The 12394-nt window shown below is 40.0% G+C and overlaps 1 protein-coding gene across 12 annotated transcripts in view; it reads left to right on the forward strand.

Annotated features, from left to right (window-relative positions):
* Positions 1–12394, forward strand: part of Eml4 (EMAP like 4) — a 132209-nt gene that overhangs the window by 95084 nt on the left and 24731 nt on the right. For all 12 annotated transcript variants that reach the window (XR_013046958.1, XR_013046961.1, XR_013046960.1 and 9 more), the window contains 6 exons: positions 2–151; positions 3624–3693; positions 4963–5073; positions 7430–7525; positions 9433–9567; positions 9767–9902. Coding sequence is in view for 8 of the 12 variants with exons in the window: in XM_016008819.3 (XP_015864305.1) it covers positions 2–151; positions 3624–3693; positions 4963–5073; positions 7430–7525; positions 9433–9567; positions 9767–9902 (698 nt within the window). In the remaining 4 variants the exon portion in view is untranslated. The remainder of the gene's footprint in view (position 1; positions 152–3623; positions 3694–4962; positions 5074–7429; positions 7526–9432; positions 9568–9766; positions 9903–12394) is intronic.

The raw sequence follows: 12394 nt of genomic DNA on the forward strand, positions 1-12394 counted from the left end.
GATACGGTTATCGAGGAAAGGACTGTCGAGCAAATGTGTACCTGCTTCCTACGGGGGAGATAGTTTATTTCATTGCATCAGTAGTGGTACTGTTTAATTACGAGGAAAGGACTCAGCGACACTACCTGGGTCATACAGACTGTGTGAAATGGTTGGTATCAGTTCCCATTTGCCAATTTTGTTTGCCTGCTTTCATCATAATCGTTGTTGTTATTGTTGTTATTATAATTATTATTTGAATTGTACTGAACGTTTACCATCAGAAAGCTTAGGATATAAGTAAAGATGTTATTTAGTCTATGGAATATATTTTTTAAAATAAAAAGATCACATTTTTCAAAGTACTGAATGGAATCAGTAGCGATAAATACACTGCTCTAAATCTCCTTCTGCTGCCTCAGTCTGTGCCTTTCTATCTGGCCTGTCGTGAAATCCATGTAGAAAGACTGGGCTTCATGAATTTCTGGAAGTAGTTTCTCATTCATTACTTAGTATTTATTGAGGGTTTTTCTGCATGATAAATTTTGGACCTCACGTTTTCCTTTCAGAGGGAGAGAAGCCATAAGCTGAATTGGATCCTAAGTATCCTGTGTGGTGTCAAACTATAACAGCAGAACTCTTGAAATGCTTAGGCTTGGATTTACTCAATGAATGTTGCTATTCTTTAGTTAAATTCCATCATTTGTTACTAGAATCCATTGTTTTGTCACATTAAAAAGCTTAGCTTATACTGTCCTGACAAGTAGATAAAATTTTCTCTTGTGTGAATGCTAGGATAGTACATAGATGATATTCAGCCTTTAGAAAAGATAAAAACACTTTATACTTGCAAGATTAAATGTGCACCGAATTTGTGCAGTGTTACACGTGTAAGCGTTAGAAGCTGCTCTCCTCTCCCGGCTGGGTACTAGTTACCGTGTTTATGGAGGTCAGAGCATGGTAGTTAATGCAGCAGTGAGACCCTATCTTGTCAACAGCAGAAACTGGAAAGGAGAACCACTGTTAAAAAGCAGGCAAGTGTGTGTTTTCTCACTCGTGTGGGGGAAAAGGTGGTGCAACATACTATTTTGGCTTCTGCATATGTAAAGTATTTCCTGCAGTTCCAAATTAAAAGAAGCTGTCGAGGTTACCCTGAAGCTTTGTCAGAGGCTGGGGAAAGGAAAGGTAGAGACCAGCTTAACAATTGGCGCAGGGAGGAAAAAGACTTTTTCAGTACTTTTTAAATATCTTAATACCAGAGCCATGCAAATTTATTATTACCTAGTGCAGAAATTATAACTTAAATTTTTTGTTTGAAAAGAAAGAGCAGTGTTAAATACAGCAAAATGTTAATGTAATAGAGTTTTATTGTTTAATGACTTATATTTATTTTTATTTTATGTGCATTGGTGTTTTGCCTGCATGTATGTCTGTATGAATGTGTTGGATCCTCTGGAGCTGGAGTTACAGACAATTGTGAGCTGCCATGTAGGTGTTGGGAATTGAATCCAGGTCCTCTGGAAGAGCAGCCAGTGCTCTTAACCCTGAGCCATTTCCAGCCCTTAGAGTTTTAGTTTTAATGACTAGATGCAGGATATAAACTGTTTAAGAAGAAAAGAAATTAGAGAAGTATTGTTAAAATCTAGCCTCCTTAGAAATGAAAACCTGATACCATTTATGCCAAGTTATTGAAACATTTCAAAAGATATAATTCTTAATATGGAAAAGTTATAGAACTTTAGAACATTTTTAATCTCATGTATGTGACAAATTAATAAAATTCTTCTGGAAAATAATTAGCAATATATAGCAGGAAACACAAATTCTTTCCAGTTGAGGTGACTCCTTGATTATAAGATGGCCTAGCAAGTGAACCAGATGACAAGCTGAGCTCCACCCCAGAACCCGTATGGTAGAGAACAGTAACAGCTACAGTCTGCCTCTGACCTCTCATGCCCTCGCCCCATACACAAACATAATTCATGTCGATGGAATATGCAATAGTATGGATATACCATGTATCTCCTTCTGGAGAGGTACGGGGACAGTGATTTTTGTAAACAAGGACTAGAGAAATGGTTCAGTGGTTACAGTTTGCTATGCAAACATGGGCCCTGAGTTATAATCCCTTGCACTGTCTGTGACTCCAGTGCTGTAGGATGGAGACAGACAGATCTCAGACTGGCTATCCAGCCAGTCCAGCCAAAACACCAAGCTCCAGGTTCAGTGACAGACTCCACCCTGTCTTGAAAAATAAGGTGGGGTAGGCAGTGAGTTAGTTCAGTGAGTAATGGCGAATGTGACACACATACACACTGACACACACACACACACACACACACACACACACACACCATCCCACATATAAATAAATATATATATATATATTTTTTAATTGAATATTGGTGCTGTGGGATGTTCTGTATTCTGTGAATGTGTTGTTCTGATTGGTTGATAAAGAAAAAGCTGATTGGCCAGTAAGCAGACAGGAAGTATAGGTGAGATAAACAGACAAGAAAAATTCTGGGAAGGCTGAAAGGCTGAGTCAGGCAATGCCAGCCCACCATCCATGGAACAACATGTAATAGCACACAAGTAAAGCCACGGAACACATGGCGACATACAGATAAACAAAAATGGGCTGAGTTTAAGTGTAAGAGCTAGTCAGTAGTTAGCCTGTGCTAATGGCCTAGCAGTTTTAATTAACATAAGCCTCTGTGTACTTGGGTCTGAGCGGCTGTGGACCAGGTGGGACACAGAAAAACTTTCAGCTATGATTGGGCTATTGAGATAGCTCAACAAAGGCACTTGCCACGGAACCGGACAATGTGATCCACGTGGTTGGAGAAGAAAACTGACTCCCACAAGTTGTTCTCTGATCTCCACAGCATTTGTGTGCTTACATACACACACATGCACAGACTTATGCACACAATAAAACAAAATAAAAATTTAAATTGCAAATATTGAATGAGGTTGAGAGTGATAGAGGAAGACACCCAACATGGTCCTCTGGCCTCCACAGGAAGGCTTGCACACCTACACAGCCGTATGCACACACAGATTTTGTGGTTAATCTTGTGTGTACCGTGATCTGTTGGAATACAATTGCTACAGTATTTTCCATTTTCGTATATCACTCATTGCCCTGGGTTAGATTTATAAAAGCTTAACATTAAGAACTAGCTATAGGTCGGTAGAATTATATTAGAAGATATTTAATACTACTTTTTGTTTGTTGCTATAATACTAAAGAGTTACTGTTAGATAGTGTGTAAGGATTATGTAAAGATGAAGCTATGCTTACATTTTAGTAGATGAAAATTACCCTGGGCCATACTTCACTTCATCAAACCATGTAAACATGACTGTAAGTAGAGCAACTAAAAAGGAATTTGAACAGGTGAAAATGATTACCATTTTTACTAGACCAAATTATGAATAAATATTTTCTATGAGTTGAGTGTTCATTTACAAGATTAATAAAGAAAAATAGAAATTTGCTTAATTTACTAATAAAAATAAATAGGTCAGGTGTGTTTTTAAGACTGAAAACTGTTTGCTTGAAAAGATACTGATACAAAGGTACATCTATGCTGTTTCCTGTTTCTGTATTTAAAATTATTGTTGCTACTGCTTTTTAGCCTGGCTGTACATCCTGACAAGATTAGGATCGCGACTGGACAGATAGCTGGAGTGGACAAGGATGGCAGGGTAAGCAGCCAGTTTCATGTGTCTCCTGCTGCTGCCATTAGATGACGGACTCAGCCACTGCTCCTTGTCCTACTCACTGAACTGTATGAAAGAATCTTTAGTATTGGGGGAAACGATAGACTGCAAGGAGGTCTTAAAATGCAGGATTCAAACTACGGTTTCCTTCTGAATAATAAGTATTCTCTCTAGGAAACTGTCTACACATGCAGATGGAAGGGCTCTTGCTTGTCAGAGGTTAACTTGGTAAACCGAGTTCCTCCTAGTTGTTGGCCCTTTGGTTTTCTGTTAGGAGGACAGCTGGTATCTTTCAGTTTTCAGTTTCAGTTACTCTGATTTCACTGGATTGTTTTATAAACATCTCTTACTTGTGAGATAGTGAATTGATGATGACTAGCATATGTCCGTGATGTTCTCTGGGTTCAGTTTCTATAAAGTGGGAGGGTTGTATCGGATGGTGCTGAAGAGCCCTCCAGGTCTGTATTCTTTAAGGATTCTTTCCATAGAGCTTAGTAGACAGTTCACTTTTGTTGTTGTTGTTGTTTTGTTTTAAGGTACCTTACATCAAGAATAAAGGTAATACTAAAAGCGAAGTATCAGGGATGATGGTCACTCACACCTGTAGTACCTCTTTCTTGGTGGTCTCAAGCAAGAGGACTGCTTGAGTTTAAGAGGTTGAGATCAGCCTGGATAAAATTGTAAGATCCTGTCTCAAAAAAAGCAAAGTACCCAGAGCATATTGGAATCAGAGTCTAGCTCCACCTTTTAGGAGCTGTAAAAGAGAGTTACAATCTCTGTGTCTGTCTCCTTATCTCCAGAGTGAGAGTTGCAGATTATGGTATTGTGTGACACTAAATATACAAATATTTGCTGCTATGATCACTCTTGTTTCCATAGTATTAGGGGGGAAAGTTCCTAATCAAGATTGTTTGGAGGCATGTCTAAATTTTGTAGTTTTTGTCTTACTAAGGTGGCAAATTGGGCTAGGTGTGGTGCCGCACACCTTTAATCCCAGTACTTAGGAGCAAAGTCAGGTAGATCTCTTGAGTTCGAGACCAGCCTGGTCTGCATAGTGAGTTCCAGGGCAGCCAGGGCTACAGAGAGAAACCCTGTATCAAAGCACATATCTACTCTTGGTAGTAGTGCACATGTCTACTGTGTGCAGTAGTGCACACGTCTATGCTGTGTGCAGTGGTGCACATGTCTATGCTGTGGAGTGGTGCACATGTCTGCACCCACCTAAGTATGCTAGGTCTATCTTGTGTTTTGCAGCCTCTGCAACCCCATGTCAGGGTGTGGGATTCAGTAAGCCTTTCCACACTGCATGTCATTGGACTTGGAACTTTTGAGCGTGGAGTAGGATGCCTGGATTTTTCAAAAGCAGTAAGTCACAGTTATATTTTAAAGTAAGCAAGCTCAGCCTGTTTGTTTTGTGTATAATCTTGTATCCATCTAAAAATGAGATGCTAGCTATTATTAAGTAGTATTGTAATTTAAGTACTAAATTTGATTTAGGTAGGATCCTGGCTGGAGAGATGGCTGCTCCTCCAGAGGACCCAGGTTCAATTCCCAGCATCCACATGGCAGCTCACAACTGTCTGTAACTCCAGTTCCAGGGGGTCTGACACCGTCACACAGATGCACATAAAATTAAATAAATTGATTTAGGTAGGATCATGATACTACATTTATTTATATTTAATTTGTCTTAGTCATTGTTCTGCTGTGAAGACATACCATGACCACAACAACTTTTATTTTAAAAAAAAAAAATGTTTAATTGGGGCTTGCTTACAGTTTCAGAGGTTTAGTCCATTCTGCATGGCAGAAAGTGTGGAGGCACACAGGCAGACATGGTAGCCAAGAGTTCTGCAGGCAGGAGAAAGAAAGAGACTCTGGTCTTGGCCTGGGCTTCTGAAACCTCAGAGCTCACCCCCAGTAACACACTTCCTTCAAGAAGGCCACACCTCCTAATCCTTCCAAATAGTGCCACTCCCTGGTGACTTAAGCATTCAAACCTGTGTGCCTGTGGGAGTCAGTCTCATTTAAACATTCCTTTGTCCTGAGATAGGATACCAGCGTAGTGGTGGAAAATGGGTAGAGGAATAAAGACATAGTGTGGTACAGTTTGAAATAAGCAATAAGATGCATTTTAATTTCAATTTGAATAATAGGAGACATCCATCTTATTAGGAAATTTAGAGGACACTTCATTTCTATAAAATATTTTTCTCTTGGTGTCACATGAGAGCAAGGAAACGGTCAGACCTTTGTATTCTCTAAATTCACGAATTTTCTGAGTGCTGAATTGATGCTAGTATTAGTTTAATTTTACGTGTAGTGAGCTGGAGAGTGGTTTGGCGGTTGAGAGTACTTGCTGCTCTTGCAGAGGACCTGAGTTCAGTCCCCAGGACCCACGTGGTGGCTCACAGCCATCTGTTAAAACTTTTATTTTGATTGTGTGTAGCAATGTCATGTAAGCTTTGAGGGTTTCTTATGAGAGGAAAGTAAGGTGTTCTTCATCTGAACATTTTACTTTTCCTTGAATTAGTGGTTACATTTATAAAGTTTGTAAAAAAAAAAAAAAAAAAAAAACCTCCTATATTTTCACAGTCATATTTTAGGTTTTCAAGTACACCCCTCTAGATTTTGCTGGGCTTCATTTATACTTCAGAATGTGTTTAGCTATTCATATTATCTCTTCCGTTCTTACCTGTCAGCCACTGTATTCTGACTTACAGGGAGTTTTTCGGTCATGAGAAAGGAGACATTTTTAAAGCAGAAGACTGAGTTGGATTCCCAGCTTTGCTTGTTTGAAGGCAGTGAATGGCAAGACTGACAGGCCAGGAAGGGAATCTACCAGAATAAAACAGGGAGCAGGAGTGAGTGAATAGCTCTCCTTAAGGCACCCAGTCAACTCAATAGAGAGAGAAGGAAGAGAACAGGGGCAGCTGCTGCTTCCCATCTTCACTTTCTTTGTTCCGGAGACATTGGGAGGCACAGCCACAGCTGCTACTAGAAGTAAATTGTTTGACACCGTCCACAATTCCCTCTCTTAAATGTATATATCTGTGTGAACAAAGGTGTTTCAGAAAAGTGAGATAGAAAAATACTTATTTTCATTTATCTCATTTATTCATGTTACTGTAAACCAAATATGCCACAAAACGGAAACCAGCGAACTTTAAAACAGCATTTAATTTTAGTATATTCCATCAAACTGTCAAAAGTTCAGCCGGGCAGTGGTGGCCAGCACTTGGGAGGCAGAGGCAGGCGGACCTCTGTGAGTTCAAGGCTAGCCTGGTCTACAGAGCGAGATCCAGGAGAGGCACCAAAATTACACAGAGAAACCCTGTCTCAAAAAACAAACAAACAAACAAAAAACTATCAAAAATTCACCAGTTGAAAGTGCATGGAATTACTTCTATTTCTTCTGCATGGAGAATATGTGTTTTCTAACAGCAAGAAGTAAGCCTAAGACAGTGTGGAGGACTAGGAGAGCCTCAGAGTCAGTGGCTGTGGCCTGATGGTGGCCAGGGTCCAACTGGCAAGTGGATATCGGCTCCGGAGCAAAACCAGATAGAAGAAAAAAGTCAAGGAATGTCTGTATTTATAAAACAGCATGGTTTTTGTAACTAGTACATTCAGTTGTGTCTCAGAGGAGTTTAAAATTTTTCATTATTTCACTAGTAGTAGTTTTAATAATGACCTTTTTCCCTTCAAATTTACTTTTATTTAGGATTCAGGTGCTCATTTATGTGTTATTGATGACTCCAATGAACATATGCTTACTGTGTGGGACTGGCAGAAAAAATCAAAAGTAGCAGAGATAAAGGTAAATCAAAATAAGTTTTGGATATTGTCTTTTAGAGTCCATTATTTGACAGACATTTGGATTTATAGTATATGCGTATCCAGATTATAAGAATAAACTCACAGTTCTTATTCATCAGTTTTTCCAATTTATTAGGAATCTGTGATATTGTGATATTTTATCTAACACTATAGTTAGATAAAATAGTCGACTTGGAGCAGTTTCATATTTCAGAAAACACCATGCTACTGAAATATTTATAGTAGATGGACTGAGCACTCTGCCTGGCTACTACCTATTAGTGAACTTGACATTTCAATCAGCCTCTAAGGTTTTAGCAGTCTAGAGGAAAGTTTTACTTAAGAACATTCTTTTATATATGACTGAAGGTCATATATAAAAACACAGGGTTTTATATAATGACTATAGGAAGTGCTGTAGCATTTAGAGGGATTGTAGAATTTCTAAGTGCTAGAGGATAGTGCAATCCCTGAAACATGTAGATCTTCCTCTTTTGTAGTAAGGTCTACCAGGTGAGGGCTGGGTCACCCTTCCAGGATTTGTTGCTAGTACAGAGCTCTATTGCAGAGTCTGACTGTGTACCTTCATCCCAGTCTTCCCAGACATCGTCTATGAATCCAATATTGCCTCCCAATGTGGACGCCGTATTCATCTGAGACACCGGGGTTTCATACTTGTCTCTTCCATTTCTTTCTCATACAGATTCCCCAAATTCTCCTAAATGTCCATTTCCAGAATAGCTAATTGTAAAGTAAGTAAAGCTTAACTTCAGGGTATTTATTCCTATTTAGAGCAGAAAGGAAAGCCTTTGTAGAAAAGAACAGAGGCATTTTGCCAGGAATGACTTGGTTCTAGGACTAGATCCCTGGCCTTCTCTCCACCATTTTTCTCCCTGTGTATTGACCTTATGGCATTCTAACAGGGGGCTCTCTCTGCTTAAGTCATAAAGACCTGAGTGTCTGATAATAACTATACTTGGTGTAAGTTTAAAGTTCAGTGTGGAGCTGCTGCTGCGTGGGTGACTTGGTATAGCCATTTTGGAGAACTGTTTGGCATTGCCTCTTAGGGCTGAACATAGACCTGCTTGCTGACCAAGCCTGGTTTTCTCCAGAGTATAAACCCAACGTAAATAGACTGATACACTCACTAGAGTGCGGATTACAGTGCTGTTTACAGTAACTGTTAAAAAAAAAAAAAGGAACTACCCTAGTCCCAGCTGCAGGAGAAGTCATCCTTTATCCCCCTTTTCCAAGGACTATTTTATAGCATTTAGTACTGACCATGAATGGATCTCACAATACAATATTGAAAAATACTGTAAACAAGGAAAGAGAACACCACTTGCCACTCCACTGAAGTGGAACAGCTCCTGTGCTTTGATGTCCTCCTTGCAGGCAGAAGTGAGGTAACTAGAAAGGGGCCTGGTCTGTTTCTGGCTCTGCTGGTATGCGCTTTAAGACAATAGACATTGCCCTTGCATCGTACAGTTGGAGTGTGCTTTCCCGAATAGGTTAGAAGTGTGCTGGAATTCTTACAGACTTCTTAAAAATAAACAGCATAAGAATTGATAGAATGGTATAAGGACATCAAACTTAAGTCTTGATTCTAAAAGTCTGTTCTTAAAAAAATTTTTTTAGGAAGCCAGGTAGTGGTGGCACATGCCTTTAATCCTAGTGCTCATGAGGCAGAGGCTTGAGTTCGAGGCCAGCATGGTCTACAGAGTGAGTTCCAGGACAGCTAGGGCTACATAGAGAAACCCTGTCTTGGGGGATGGGGAATTTAGGAAAATAAATCTTAGAAGAAAAAGCATTTCCTAAAATATTTTCCCTGTCTTTGTAAGGAACTATAATTGAATTTTGATAGCAGAAAGAATATATATTTCTCTAAAAGTGTCATTTTTTTCACAGACAACAAATGAAGTTGTTTTGGCTGTGGAATTCCACCCAACAGATGCAAATACTATAATAACCTGTGGTAAATCTCATATTTTTTTCTGGACCTGGAGTGGCAATTCACTAACAAGAAAACAGGGAATTTTTGGGGTAAGGATCAGAATGTTGTAACATCATTGGATGTGTGTGTGTGTGTGTGTGTGTGTGTGTGTGTGTGTGTGTGTGTGTGTGTGTGTGTATGAATGAATGAATGAATGAATGAATGAATGATGCTAATCTTTTCTTGTTGTTAGATAAGCATAAAATCACCAGGCCAAAGAGAAAACTGAAAATTCTCATTTTATTGTAGAAATATGAAAAACCAAAATTCGTTCAGTGTTTAGCATTCTTGGGGAATGGAGATGTCCTCACGGGAGACTCAGGTGGAATCCTGCTTATCTGGAGCAAAACTACCGTAGAGCCCCCACCTGGGAAAGGACCTAAAGGTATATTATTCCTGTGTTAATTGCGCTGCATAATTCTCACCCTTACCTGACCAGGAGAGAAAGTCCACACTAGAGTAATGTGAGCATTACCAGCATACCTGTTCATGAGATCCTTTCTAATGAAACTGTGTGTTAGGCATATATAATCTGCATATGATAGAGAACTTTTCCCTCCAGAAGTGTAATATGAGAGAGAGTGAGCACTCACAAGCACACATGGTACCTACTGATCTAAAATACAAAGGTTTGCTCTCCCCTGGGCCAGTACTCGGCTATCTGAGCAGAACACCTGGTCACACTTTCAGGTAGGACACAGGGAAAGGGGGAAATGAACGAATAACCCAGCGTTTTGTTCCCTTCTCTGTTCCTAACTGTAGCCCTCTTCCCAGCCCTGCTAGGAGCAGCCCTACCGTTCTTTCCACACATGTGAGCTTGCGTGGACACACACGGGGACACACACACACACAGAGAAGAAAAGGCTTTAAAATGTGCGTCCCTCTGTCGTCTGTCCGGCTCCTGAGAAGTGGGAAGACCCTCTAGGCGTCTTCGTTGTCAGGGAGGGGAACTGCTCTCCTAGAGATGAACTAAATGGAAGGGCCTGCTCGGGAGCTTGGGTCGAGTGGCTGGAGAATTAGACCTAGACGGGAAGTTTTTAAACTCAAAGAGCAATTTTTCTCAGCAAATATTTTAAATATTTGATCTAAACTAGACCATCAAAAATGCAGGTCCATAAGAGAGAGATTGTGAAGTGTAGTGTCTTGTTTATAAAAGAAACTTAGAGTTTGCTTGAATTTGAAACACTGAAAAATTTTAACGTAGTTATTATTTGGGCTTTGTGACAACAACATTCTCAGCATGAAAGGAAGTGAGTCAGTGGTCACAGTGTGAAGGTTTTTGTCTCTTGAAGCAGCTGTTCTGCTTTCTGTCTTCTAATGTCCATCCTTTTGAGAGGATCATACATGTTTGGGGAGGCCTTTTGATGTGTTTAGAAATAGGGAGGCTGAATTAATAACAGAAAACCTTGATTTTTACTTTCCTGCATTCTTCATGGGAAACCATGAAACTCTACACCTACTTTTTATGGTTTGTTGTTGTTGTTACACAGGGTCTCACATGGGGATCCATGGCCTCTACCTTCCAAATGCAGGGAGTGAAAGTATGCATTATCATGCCCAGCTATTTTTGTAATCAATCAGTCTCTCTTCCTCCCCCTCTCCTTTTCTGTTTCTCTCTCTCTCTGTGTATGTTTCAAGACAGGGTTTCTCAGTGTAGCCCTGGCTGTCCTGGAACTCATTCTGTAGACCAGGCTGGCCTTGAACTCGAGATCCTCCTGCCTCTGCCTCCCTGGTGCTGGGACTAAAGGCGTGTGCAGCCATCGTGTCTGGCTATTTTTGTAATTTCTTATGTGGTGCTTTCAGACTGCACATACAAGGAAGGAGACCTAAGATGTGTGGCTGCTCACAGCATTCACTCTCTCTGTTGCTGACCTAAAGGAGTCAGCAGTGCTCAGAAAATTCACATTTTTCAGGTGCGCTGTCTCTCTGGGTACCTAGATGCAATTAGAGCAAAGATAGATAAATTGTGAGGACAGACATCCACTGAACATATTGTGAAGTACTTTTAGGTAGAGGCAATTGATCCAAGTAGACAGTCCTTGTTTTTCTCTGGGCATGCCATCCACTTACATATTTGTATCACTAATACACTGAGAACAGTTTTCAGAATCAGCTCTGGCTAAACATTTTTTAAGAATGCCAAAGCCTTGTTCATTTTATCAAATTTTACAAACTTATTGACAGGTCCAGCAGAAAAATGAGTTAACAAACAGCTGAGTAAGAGCCTTGTTGACGCATAGTTCTCATGGCGTACAGTGTGCTCCTTTAATGAGTATACTCAGGAACGTTGACTAGATCCAGAGTTGGGCACCTGTGGTCATCTCCCAAAAAGGAGCCCTGCACCAGTCAGTGGCCACTCTTGTCTCTCTGGGTATCTCTAGTCTGGGGAGTTTATTGGAATAGAGTGAAATATGTGACTTTGTAGAGCTAGTCAGTCTCTTTTTTTGTTTTTTGTTTTTTGTTTTTAAACACACTTCACTATGTAGCCCAGACTGGTCCAGAATGCACTGTGTAGCCCAGGCTGACCTCAAACTCAGCAGCTCTGTCCTGGGATGATAGATGTACACTTCCATGCCTGTCTATAACTGGCTTCTTTTATTTTACTTAACATGTTTTCCAGGTTCATTGTGTTAAGGCATGCTTTATTACCTCCTTTTTTGACATAATATTCAGTTATATAGGCATACCCATGTTTTGCTTATCCATTCATCAGTTGCTATTTAATTTTAGAAAATGAATGGTTTTTAAAACTTTTATTCTCCGTTTTCCCACAAGATCTAAGGCTATTTGTTGACTATAGTCATTTTTAAACAGGGCCCTGGCTTCCATTGTGAACGTGGTAACTAATTCTTGAAGGCATTGTCTTCCAAAAGCTGC

This window comes from Peromyscus maniculatus, chromosome 22 (genome assembly GCF_049852395.1).
Source record: "Peromyscus maniculatus bairdii isolate BWxNUB_F1_BW_parent chromosome 22, HU_Pman_BW_mat_3.1, whole genome shotgun sequence".
NCBI lineage: Eukaryota > Metazoa > Chordata > Mammalia > Rodentia > Cricetidae > Peromyscus > Peromyscus maniculatus.